Here is a 13,242-nt window from a genome sequence, read left to right on the forward strand (position 1 = left end):
CCTTCCGTGGTGCTCCATATCCTACATGCCACTATCATAGTCTTTTTTATACCACACTGTAATTGTTGATTTGGTTCCTCCCCTACTAGACTGTGAGCTTCTTGGGAATAGGTTGCCTGTTTTATTCAGCTGTGTTATTCTCCAGAACATGGAACCTAGAAGGCACTTAATACTTCTAAAATCGTTGAATGGGTAGATGGATGGGTGAATGAAAAGTGGTTACTGTATATAACCAAGGGGTCCTAGATCCCCACTCAGAGGTGCTACCTCCAAAGTCATTTCACATTGCCACAGACTTTCCCGAAGTTTGGTAATTGGCAGAAGTAGCAAAGATCAATGGCACTACCTGGTGGTCAGTGCAGGGAACGCACCTTACTGAACAGAAGAACTTTTTTTTAACCACTGCTCTCTTTTTTGCTCTAGAGTGGTTAGGAAATGTAAAGAGTGAGGGAGATTTGGATTTTAAAAAGATCAAGCTGCTGATTTTTTGCAGAATGGATTGGAGAAGGATACAGGAGGAAGGAGGGATGCTAGCTGGGGAAGTTATTTTGTCAGAGCAGAGTCTAGTTCCTATCTGTGACTTTACCACTATCATGCTTAACCACTTTGTAATACTGCCTCTTTTACCCAAGAACCTTCTTTTCTCCCTCTCAGCTAAGCACTGTGGCAGAGATTCTAAGATCTGCTTGATGATTTCTGCCTTCTGGTATTCACGCCTTCGTTTAATTCCCTCCTTTGAGTGTGGGCTTGCCTAGGACTTGCTTCTAATGGACAGAATACAGCAAAAGCATGAGATGTCACTCCCGTGATTAGAATACACAAAGCTGTAACTTCCATCCTGCTGGCAGACTCATCCTTGTTGGCTTTGATAAAGAAAGTTGCCATGTTGGGGAGACCCATGTGGCAAGGAACTGAAGTCAGTTTCTGGTTAATAGTCTATTGGTAAACAGAATTAACAATGTTAGTCCAACAGGAGGAATTAAAATTGGGCCAAAATTTAAGCTAGCTTGGAAACAGACCCTTCTCCAGCCTTCAGATGAGAACCCAGTCCTGGCCAATAATCAGAACGCAGCCTGTGAAAAACCTTGAAGCAGAGGGCCCAGGTTAAGTGTGCCTGAACTCCTGACCCATAGAAACTATGAAATCAGAAATGTGTGTTGTTTTAAGCCACTAAGTTTCTGATAATTTATGCAGCAACAGATAACTAATAAACACCTACTCAGAATGTGTCATTACCATGCAGGTCAGGACCTTTTGAAAACCTGGGAAACTTACATAACCAACTATTATACCACTAAAGTGTGTGTGTGTGTGTGTGTGTGTGTGTGTGTGTGTGTGTGTGTGTGTCCCCTACACCATCCCCATCAGAGGCTTTTGCAGCTGACCCCACAGAGCATCCCCCCGTGAAACAAATGACCAAGTATCACCTGGATGGCCCTGTCTGGTTCTAGCCCCATTCTGTGTGAGGCCTTCATGGACCATTTTACAGCTAACAAGAAATACACCTTATGAGGAAAGGCCATGAAAACTAGGATGGGGTTAGGATATTACCAAGCAGATCAGCACAAGAGACATCCATACCCAGAAAGGAACTTGGGTAACTGTGGTTACAGCAGACTGTGATAAGATATATGGCACTGAAGTACAGCCACACTGGATATGCTGTAAATTTAGTTAATTCCACTGAACACACGAGGTGAGGTAGAGTCCCACAAGAGTCTAGTCAGAATGAGAACTAGAGGAACTCAGCTAAAAAGCCTCTGCTAAATTATTGGGTAATTCAGGTCAAAATAAGTTTCAATCTGAATTAACTCATGATCAACAGGTTGGCTCTTTTTCTTGTTTCTCACCCACTGCCCCTCTTCCACAATAGTTTGAGGTTGGCATTTAAATGGAGTTGGCCTGCTGCAGATGGCTAAACTCTGGATCTCCTCTTCAGCAAGGCTACAGCACAGATCCATACAGTGGTCCGCGGCAGCCTCCCACATCTCTTCCAAGTCTAGAATTCTGTGAGGTTACAGGTAGACCTTCCCCAAACCTGTCCATTGTTGCTGCCCCAGAATCTCCAGTCACTCAAAGTAGGCAGAAAGAGCAAAACAGGCAAGCCACACTTCCGCAAGAGTGCAAAAATACCAGAATCACACACTGTCTAGTCCAGGCAAGCCGAGCTGTTCATCATCCTCCATTACGCAACATTCCTGTTCCCAGACGCATCTGAAGTTGGAGCTACACTAACTGCTCAACAGCCTCAACCCAATCTTTGTTTTAAGTTTCAAGTTTTTATTTAAATTCTAGTTAACATATCATGTAATATTGGTTTCAGAAGTAGAATTTAGTGATTCATCACTTACATAGAACACCCAGTGCTCATCACAAGTGCCCTCCTTAATCCCCATTATCCATCTAGCCCATCCCCAACCCACCTCCATGAACCCTCAGTTTGTTCCCTATTGTTAAAGTTTGTTTTATGGTTTGCCTCTCTCTATCTCTTTCCCCACTATGTTCAACCTCAACCCAATCTCTCAAACACTTCCAGTTACAAAAAGACTAAAAACAGTCCTCTCTGGAAAATGCCTTGCCAACCTTTATGTGGGTAGAAGACACCCCTCTTTCTCCAATGCTCTGACTTACGGGAGAACAGATGGAGATAAAGGAGAAGGAAACTACACTGGCCAGTACTCTGAAAGTGACTGGTTGGGTTTGGTATGATTCATTACCATCGGAACTGAAAGTAATTACAACAGTATTTATATGCACACAGGGTCTCCTTTCAAGAAGTGCATGATTCCCCCCCAAGACTTCAATTCTCATGCCCCCTCCCATCAACGCAGAAAATGAGGGCAACAAGGAGGTGATAGTGGTAAGTCCTTGCTGTGAGAGCTGTTTGTCAGAGACCTCTCTCAGTCAGTCAGTCCCTGGAAGGCGGGTTCAGTGCTTGGAGGCAGGGCCGCTGGCTGGCTTAGCAACCTGTCCACTATGCTGATTTTAGCATCATGCTTCTCAATATCCTCATACGGAGTCCAGGATAAGTCATGCTGGAGCTTGTAGGCGCCAAGGAAGTCATGTGGACAATTTGTCCCCCATTCCTAAAGAAGGCAAAGGAGTCAGTTCTCATCAGGGTAGAAGGTAAAGAAATTGAGCTTATTTCATTATTTTCTAAAATGTCTATTTACTTATTTTGAGAGAGAGAGACAGAGAGCAGACGGGGAAAGGGCACAGAGAGAAGGAGGCAGATAATCCCAAGCAGGCTCCGGAGCCATCAGTGCAGAGCCTGATGCAGGGCTTGAACCCACAAAGAGTGAGATCATAACCTGAGCCAAAACCAAGAATCATTATCCCACTGAGCCACCCAGGCTCCCCTCATTTCCTCATTGTATGCCACAAATTTCTTTTTTGGGTTTTCACTTCAGACCAGTCAGAATCATCCTCACTGCATTACACATCAGATACCTCCCTTAACAGAGATAATGACTGTGAGATAATTTAATTGTGTTTTTCATGTATATTTTTTAAGAGTCATGCCAGGGCTCACGAAAAACTCCAATTTTCTAGAAGGCCATTTACAAACCTTATGCCTACATCTTCACGCACATATGCCAAGAGTTTCTCAAAGACCAGAGTAGATTTCTGCACAAAAATACATGTTCTTACCTTTGGAGAAATAATAGAAAAATACTGCTGACCACTCTCCCGTTTATAAAGGTAATAAATGTTGCCAGGTTTTTTTACTATATTACAAGCTACATGGTGCAAGTCGGCATCTCTGCGAGCATCTTCCAGTACCTAAGAACCACAGAGATGTAACAAATTAAGTATTGGACATAACAGGCACACTCAGTGATTATCCCAATCAATGCTTAGGAATTGTTCCCCCATAGCACACAGTCACTACTAGGACCCAGATGATTCTGAGGAGACAAAAATTAGACTATGCTACTAGACTGTAAAAATGCCTTTAGAAGAATTGCATTGGTGAACGTCGCTGGCTTTGAGTGCCTTTTAAATTTCTTTCCTATTTTTCTGCAGTATGTACATTTCTTTTAAAACTGAGAACATGTTTTTCGCCTCAAAATGCTTTACTTCACTGAAACTGTCTCCCAGTGAAAAAGCTTACCTCATACCTAACTTCTTGGGCTTACTCTATTTTGCTCAACACTTCTATATTTCTAGGAGGTCCTGAAGACAAAATAGTTTAACGATTATAAGCAAGACCAGGCAGACCTGTGAATTAAATGAGGAAAAGGAGTCCCTACCTAAAAGCTGTTACGTGTTACTCACCTTCCTGGCTTGTTCTTGTAAATGTTGGATTTGCTCAGCTATGACTGTTAGTTTGTTGGTGGCATTTGCTCGGATGAATTCGTCAGCCTACAGGTGAGACAAAACCAAACTGTGGGTGGAAAAAGAAGACTTCGACAATGTTCGTATTTAGAGCTCAGAGTGAAGAGTTACCTCAACATCCTCGCTTATGCCTTAAATACCCTTCCTAGCCTCAACACAGTCCTGGGAACTCGCACTCATCTCACCCAGTTCCCACCCAACTCAAATATCACTGTTTATAAGAAGCTCACCCTGGGGCGCCTGGGTGGCGCAGTCGGTTAAGCGTCCGACTTCAGCCAGGTCACGATCTCGCGGTCCGTGAGTTCGAGCCCCGCGTCGGGCTCTGGGCTGATGGCTCGGAGCCTGGAGCCTGTTTCCGATTCTGTGTCTCCCTCTCTCTCTGCCCCTCCCCCGTTCATGCTCTGTCTCTCTCTGTCCCCAAAATAAATAAACGTTGAAAAAAAAAATTAAAAAAAAAATAATAAAAATAAAAAATAAAAAAAAGAAGCTCACCCTGCCAGGACCCCACACAGCAGAACTGAGTCCTCCTTCTTTTCTACGTCCCAGAGCTTTCTACCCTCTGTATTCCAGTCACTCTGCACTTCTTCAGTCCTCTAACATGGTCTACTCTCACATGCTAACACATGTACGGAATATGCCTCTCCTCAACAGAAAATACTTCCCCTCTTACTCTTTGCCCAAATAAACACACTTATTCCTCAGGTCTCCATTTATTTGTCTCATGTTTAAATACTTCTGAGATCTGGGATGGGTCTTAAAATAAAAAGACACTTGTGATAAAGTTCTTATCACCTGTTATGTAGGAATCTAGCTATATATAGGAAGGACCTATTAATCTGACCGTTGCCTCAGCTGAATTATTTACATCATACCTAGTTATATTTTAACTTATATTTGCCTTCCTAATTGTTACTTCAAAAAAATTTTTTTTCAATGTTTATTTATTTTTGGGACAGAGAGAGACAGAGCATGAATGGGGGAGGGGCAGAGAGAGAGGGAGACACAGAATCGGAAACAGGCTCCAGGCTCTGAGCCATCAGCCCAGAGCCCGACGCGGGGCTCAACTCACGGACCGCGAGATCGTGACCTGGCTGAAGTCGGACGCTTAACCGACTGCGCCACCCAGGCGCCCCCCTAATTGTTACTTCAAATGCTTTCTTGTTTTTTTTTAAATTTTTTTTTCAACGTTTATTTATTTTTTTGGGACAGAGAGAGACAGAGCATGAACGGGGGAGGGGCAGAGAGAGAGGGAGACACAGAATCGGAAACAGGCTCCAGGCTCTGAGCCATCAGCCCAGAGCCTGACGCGGGGCTGGAACTCCCGGACCGCGAGATCGTGACCTGGCTGAAGTCGGACGCCCAACCGACTGCGCCACCCAGGCGCCCCTCTTGTTTTTTTTAAGTAGGCTCCAGGCCCAATGTGGGGCTCGAACTCACGACCGTGAAATCCAGAGTCACATGCTCTAACTACCCACTGAGCCTTTAAAGACTATACTAGGATGTAGATCTGAAACAATGTTATATTGTGCACATAAGACTTCCTGTCTTGTGCTAGGAAGTGCAAATGAAGGCAATGGAAATTGCTTAAAATAAATCAAACACTTTTCTTTTTTTTTTTTTTAATTTTTTTTTTCAACGTTTATTTATTTTTGGGACAGAGAGAGACAGAGCATGAACGGGGGAGGGGCAGAGAGAGAGGGAGACACAGAATCGGAAACAGGCTCCAGGCTCTGAGCCATCAGCCCAGAGCCCGACGCGGGGCTCGAACTCACGGACCGCAAGATCGTGACCTGGCTGAAGTCGGACGCTTAACCGACTGCGCCACCCAGGCGCCCCTCAAACACTTTTCAAAACCAGAGAGACTGGTGTGACCAATGGGAAGGATTATCACTCAGGCATCAGAAATCTGTCAAAGACTTCCAGCTTACTATCAAGAAAACCTGATTAATGTCTAGGGGTATACGGCAAGTTAAGAAGAAGAAATTACGAGATTAAACTCAAACTAAGAAATATCAAGAGGGTGCCTCTGTGGCTCAGGCGGTTAAGCGTCTGACTTTGGCTCAGGTCATGATCTGACAGTTCATGAGTCGGAGCCCCACATCAGGTTCTGTGCTGACAAGTCAGAGCCTGGAGCCTGCTTAGGATTCTGTGCCTCCCTCCCTCTCTGCCCCTCCCCCACTCACACTCTTGTCTCTGTCTCTCAAAATAAATAAACATTAAAAAAAATTTTTTTAGGGGCATCTGGATGGCTCAGTCAGTTAAGCCTCCAACTGAGGCTTCGTGGTTTCAAGCCCCATGTCGGGCTCTGTGCTGAAAGCTCAGAGCCTAGAGCCTGATCCCAATTCCATGTCTCCCTCTCTGCCCCTCCCCCCTCATGCTCTGTCTCAGTCTCTCAAAAATAGACATTTAAAAAATTTTTTAATTTAAATTTATTACAAATATTTTGTAATATATTTAAAGATATATTATAATGATATAACATAATATTATATTATAGTATAATATATAGATTATATATAATTATATATGTATATTATATATATTTAAATTTTATTTTAATAAAAATACAAAAAAGAAATATTAAGAGAATTTGCTGGTGAGTTGAGGAAGCTCAAGGTAAAAGTCAGGTATAAGACAGCATCACATGAGAAGAAAATAATGGAGTCAACAGAGTCAATCATTTATCTGCTCCACAAATAGAGATTGAGCAGCCACTGTGTATGAGACATCATGCCAGGCCCTGGACATACTAGAAACAGGAGAAAGAAGTCCCTACCTCCATCAAGATTGCAGCCTAATGCACTGTCCTTCAGAATATGAAGTAAAATATGTAATTTTTTTAATGTTTATTTATTTTGAAAGAAAGCACGAGTGGGGGAGAGGCAGAGAAAGCAAGAGAGAGAGAGAATCCCAAGCAGGCTCCACTGTCAGCACAAAACTCAATGAGGGGCTCAATCCCACAAACTGTGGGATCATGACCTGAGCCAAAACCAAGAGTCAGTTGCTTAATCAACTGAGCCACCCAGGTACCCCAAAGTAGTAAATTTTTAATTTTCTAGCAGCTGTGTTAAAAATAAAAATAAATAGGGGGCGCCTGGGTGGCGCAGTCGGTTAAGCGGCCGACTTCAGCCAGGTCACGATCTCTCGGTCCGTGAGTTGGAGCCCCGCGTCGGGCTCTGGGCTGACAGCTCAGAGCCTGGAGCCTGTTTCCGATTCTGTGTCTCCCTCTCTCTCTGCCCCTCCCCCGTTCATGCTCTGTCTCTCTCTGTCCCAAAAATAAATAAACGTTTGAAAAAAAAATTAAAAAAAAAAAAAAAGATGATTCAAGAATTGAAAAAAAAATTAAAAAAAAAAAAAAAAGATTCAAGAATTGAAAAAAAAAATTTTTTTTAATAAAAATAAAAAAATAAAAATAATAAAAATAAATAAGTAAAATTAATTATAATATTTTATTTATCCCAATACATCAAAAAACATTATTCCAACATGCAATCAGTATAAAAAATTTTAATGATACTTTACATTTCATACTAAGTATATACTTATATTTTACACTCATACTATCAATTGAGATACCAAATTATCGTGAGAAATACTCAATCTGGGGCACCTGGGTGGCTCAGTCAGTTAAGCGTTTGACTTCGGCTCAGGTCATGATCTCACAGTTTGTGGGTTTGAGCCCCCTATCAGGCACTGTGCTGACAGCTCAGAGCTTGGAGCCTGCCTCAGAATCTGTGTCTCCCTCTCTCTGTGCCCCTCTCCTGCTCATGCGTGCTCTCTCTCTCTCAAAAATAAACAAACATTAAAAAAAATTAAAAGAAATACTCAATCGGTACTTAAACTTCATAAAATTTGCATTTAAAAGGGTCAGTTCACATACTCAGCTTGTTCCAAATATACTTCGAAAGTGTCCAATAATTGAATCAATTATCACATTTTAAAATGTAAATTGTTGGGGCGCCTGGGTGGCGCAGTCGGTTAAGCGTCCAACTTCAGCCAGGTCACAATCTTGCGGTCCGTGAGTTCGAGCCCCGCGTCAGGCTCTGGGCTGATGGCTCAGAGCCTGGAGCCTGTTTCCGATTCTGTGTCTCCCTCTCTCTCTGCCCTTCCCCCGTTCATGCTCTGTCTCTCTCTGTCCCAAAAATAAATAAACGTTGAAAAAATAAAAATAAAAATAATAAAAAAAAAATTAAAAATAAAAATAAATAAATAAATAAATAAAATGTAAATTGTTAAAATTACATAAAATTTAAAATCCAGTTTCTCAGCTGCATTAACCATATAGCCCAAATGCTCAACAACCATATGTGGTTAGAGGCTACCATAATGCAGAACACAGCTCTGGTGAGAGATACAGACACCAACAAGAAAGACAATTAGAGCTAGTATTATGTGGACTCAGAATAATGATGTGCTATTATGAAGAAAATAACCAGAATGATGTGGTAGAAGCAGATCAGAGGTAACAAGTGAGTGGAGTAACTGGTTTAATAGGTAGTGGTAAGCACTGCAGGGATTGGCATGCATGAGCAGGCTAGATGCAAATTCAATTTATTTATTTATTTATTTTAATGTGGGTTTTTTTTTTATGTTTATTTATTTATTTTTTAATTTTTTAACATTTATTTATTTTTGAGACAGAGACAGAGCTTGAACAGGGGAGGGGCAGAGAGAGAGGGAGACACAGAATTGGAAACAGGCTCCAGGCTCTGAGCTGTCAGCACAGAGCCCGACGTGGGGCTCGAACTCACGGACCGTGAGATCATGACCTGAGCCGAAGTCGGCCGCTTAACCGACTGAGCCACCCAGGCGCCCCAATGTTTATTTATTTTTAAGAGACAGAGACAGAGCATGAGTGGGGGCGGAACAGGGAGAGAGAGGCAGACACAGAATCCAAAGCAGGCTCCAGGCTCTGAGCTGTCAGCACAGAGCCCGATGTAGGGGCTCAAACTCGTGAACCAGGAGATCATGACCTGAGCTGAAGTCAGACACTTACCAATTGAGCCACCCAGGTGCCCCCGTTTACTTTTTTTTTTTTTTTTAGAGAGAGAGAGAGAGCATAAGCTGGGAAGGGGCAGAGAGAGAGGGGAACAGAGGATCTGAAGTGGGTTCTTTGCTGACACAGAGAGCCGGATGTGGGGCTCGAACTCACAAACCATGAGATCATGACCTGACCCAAGGTCAGATGCTTAACTGACTGAGCCACCAGGTACCCATATTCAATTTAATAATACCATCATCTGGATGGAGTGGAGTATAACCTTCAATAGACAAGAAGGCCTCACTGAAGATGTGACATTTGACTTGGGTCTGAAGAAAAGAAAGGGCCAGCATGCAACAAAAACTGGAGAAGTTATGTCTGAAAGGCAGTTAGCGAGGGGCAGTAGTTAATGAGTAGTCAGTAAGGGGGCAGGGACCAGATCATGCAAGGCCTTATGGCCCATGGTGAAAGTACTGCATTTTGTTCCAAGGACAGTGAGGCACCTGGTGGCCAAAGAGAAAGCAGGTGGTTTCTAGAGCTAAGAGAGTTCTAGGTTAGGAGTGGCCTCATTATTAATCTTCTTCTTAAGGTGGTGGCAGCAAATCTGTTCCCTGTAAACAAAACAGTCTAATTCATAACAGAAATGAGAAGAGTACTTCTAATTACTAAACACTTCTAATTACTAAAGAGTACTTCTAATTACTGGCCCCAATCATTCTGAGGCCCTTCACATATATTATCTAACTTAATTTTTATAATACCTTATGAAGTTGGAGATGATAACTTCAGTCTCATTTTAGGAATTATACCCAGAGAGGTAAAGCCACCTGTCCAAGGGTTAATAACAGCTAATAAATGGCAGTTGAAGATTTGAACACTGATCAGTCTGATTCCAAATTTCTGCCTTAATACCAGACCTCTAGAGCATTCTAAACACACATCAATACCAAAATGGCATGGCAGCAGTCAGTCCTGCTACAAAGTACATTTCAGGACACCAACAGTAAATATGCTTGATTCAATCTGTTTGTTTCTAGTGTTTTTATTCCAGCTGCTCAATATTGATAATATTGGAAAAAAGGAGGCAGCACCATAATGCATCCTCTGTATTTTACTAGATCATACGCTGAAGGGCAAAAACTGTGTTCCATCTTCTTTTTTTTTTTTTGTTTCAGGCCATTGTAATAAATATGATGGTCACTCAGTAAGCCATGAAACTGTTTGCCCAAGCTTTGGGCCTAGTTGCCTCCCTCCCAACAAGTGATCCAGTTAAACAGACACATGGTATTCTCCTAATCTATAAAATTTTTTTTTTTAACGTTTATTTATTTTTGAGACAGAGAGAGACAGAGCATGAACGGGGGAGGATCAGAGAGAGGGAGACACAGAATCCGAAACAGGCTCCAGGCTCTGAGCTGTCAGCACAGAGCCCGACACGGGGCTCGAACCCACGGACCACGAGATCATGACCTGAGCCGAAGTTGGCCGCTTAACCGACTGAGCCACCCAGGCGCCCCTCTCCTAATCTATAAAAGTTATGCTTTGCTTCCCACCTCTCTAGAAAAGACAAGTCACTAAGTTTGAATCAAAAGCACTTTCCTAAGCATTTGAATACTTCTTAAATTAAAAAAAAAAACAAAACCTGAAGTACAGAGATGTTTATGTGAGGGAATTTGAGCACATTAATTATTAAATATTTTGAACAAAATAAAGACCTTTGAATATAACCAAAGCCAAATGTGATAGTGCACACAAGGGTGAGAGGAGTATCAGAAGCTTTAGAGCAGCAGGGCCCTTTATCTGTACATATTGAAGAGGGTTCTACAACTGGAAGTCTTGGTAAAAATTAGATGGAGGGGTACCTGGGTGGCTCAGTGGGTTAAGCGACCAACTTCTGCTCAGGTCATGATCTCGCAGTCTGTGAGTTCGAGTCCTGGGTCGGGCTCTGTGCTGACAGCTCAGAGCCTGGAGCCTGTTTCAGGTTCTGTGTCTCCCTCTCTCTCCGACCCTCCCCCGTTCATGCTCTGTCTCTCTCTCTCTCAAAAATAAACATTAAACAAAATTTATAAAAAAAAATTAGATGGAATTTGGTTTTTCGCAGCTTTAGATCTAGGAACTTTCCTAGTTGAGACCCTGCATTTTACAGATGAAGAAGCTGAAGTCCAGAGAAAAGTAATTTCCCTTAAGTTACAGTGCAAGTTATTATCAACAGTGGGATTAACACACACGTGTCAAAATTTCTGACGCTTTTTGTTATTTCACATTTCCTCCTTATTCTCTTGGCAATGAATGTGTAAGCACTGGGCTTGGGAATGTTGTGCCCAGTGAATGAGAACACAGGAGAAAATTTAAGAGTCCCTGTCCTTCTAGTATATAGGTATGCTGTTTCGAAGGGACACATGCACCCCAATGTTTATAGCAGCACTATCAACAATAACCAAAGTATGGAAAGAGCCCAAATGTCCATCGATGGATGAATGGATAAAGAAGATGTGGTATATATATATATATATATATATATATATATATATATACAACGGAGTATTACTCGGCAATCAAAAAGAATGAAATCTTGCCATTGGCAACTACGTGGATGGAACTGGAGGGTATTATGCTAAGTGAAATTAGCCAGAGAAAGACAAATATCATATGACTTCACTCATGTGAGGAATTTAAGATACAAAACAGATGAACATAAGGGAAGCAAAAATAACATAAAAACAGGGAGGGGCACAAAACATAAGAGACTCTTAAATATGGAGAACAAACAGAAGTTTACTGGAGGGGTTGTGGGAGGGGGGATGGGACTAAATGAGTAAAGGGCATTAAGGAATCTACTCCTGAAATCATTGTTGCACTATATGCTAACTAACTTGGATATAAATTTTAAAAATAAATTAAATGAAAATAAATTTCAAAAAGTCCCTGTCCTTCTAAAAGATGTTACGTTCTAAAAGCGTTCAGGGCACAGATAACGATCTAATGGGAAGCGGTTTAAAGTAAGTGGACTATGCATCCCTGCAGAATCCGTTAGGGTAATCTGACACTTGCATGGAAACTTCTCTTCACGAGTCAAATGGGAAGAATAACTTCTGTACTGCCTACCTTACAGGGCTGTCCTGAGGCCCAAATGAAATACTGAATATTCAAAGTGCTGTGCAAAACTTCCCACGAAAGGAGATTATGGGCACTCATATTGCAGATGGAGCCTTTGGTCTCAGAAGCTCAGAGTGCGAGTCAGACTACCGACCCTCAATGACAATCAGTTTTCCCGAGTCGTAAAATGGAGACAAAAAGCAAATGGTTTTCGCTTTGGCTTTGGCTGTGAGGTCCCAGTCTCAAGACGCAGGGCCAAACGTGAACCAAAACGGTTCTTTACTTCCCCAGCCGCGCCTCCTCACCTTCTGCACCTGCTCTGCGAGCGCCACGAGGTCTAAGGGGTCCCCGGCCCGGTGGGTGTGGTAGGGGCTCACTAGGGCCAGGCCTCCGGGGGTCGGGGTGAGCTCCACCAGGGCTCCTGCGACACATACCCAGGAACACAGCCCGTGAGCGCCCGCCCTCGGCCTCCCGCGCAGCCCGGGAGACTAGCTGCTCCGTGAGGGCTTCTTTCCCCGCTCGGACTCCCGCCCTGCGTACCTCCCCGACCTGTAGCCGGCTGAACTCTTTGGTCTGCGGGGACTCCCCCCGACTGCCCCGGCGTCTCGGCGTCCCCCATGACAACAGCCGGACCTCCCGCGTCCCCAACCGCGGCGCGAGAGGGAAGAGCATGCGCATAGAGACCTGTGGGCGGAGCTTCCGTGTTCCCTGGCCATTGGCCATCAGGGCTGAGGGGCACCGCCTGAACCCGGAGGCGGGGCTCCAGCTGACGCCCAAGGCTCTGCTGAGGGGCGGGGTGCTGGCTTAGGGAAAGCCAAAAAGGGCAG

At 43.3% G+C, this 13,242-nt stretch overlaps 1 protein-coding gene across 1 annotated transcript; it reads right to left on the reverse strand.

The window, feature by feature from the left end:
* Positions 1 to 2,379: 2,379 nt before the first annotated feature.
* CC1H1orf50 (chromosome C1 C1orf50 homolog) lies at positions 2,380 to 13,087 on the reverse strand. The gene is given in 6 exon segments (XM_047873781.1): positions 2,380 to 3,086; positions 3,652 to 3,783; positions 4,279 to 4,365; positions 12,721 to 12,836; positions 12,956 to 13,054; positions 13,057 to 13,087. Coding segments are annotated over 6 exon segments (651 nt in total). The 3' UTR covers positions 2,380 to 2,900.
* Between the last annotated feature and the right edge of the window lie 155 nt (positions 13,088 to 13,242).

Source organism: Prionailurus viverrinus, chromosome C1 (assembly GCF_022837055.1).
Source record: "Prionailurus viverrinus isolate Anna chromosome C1, UM_Priviv_1.0, whole genome shotgun sequence".
Taxonomy (NCBI): Eukaryota; Metazoa; Chordata; class Mammalia; order Carnivora; family Felidae; genus Prionailurus; species Prionailurus viverrinus.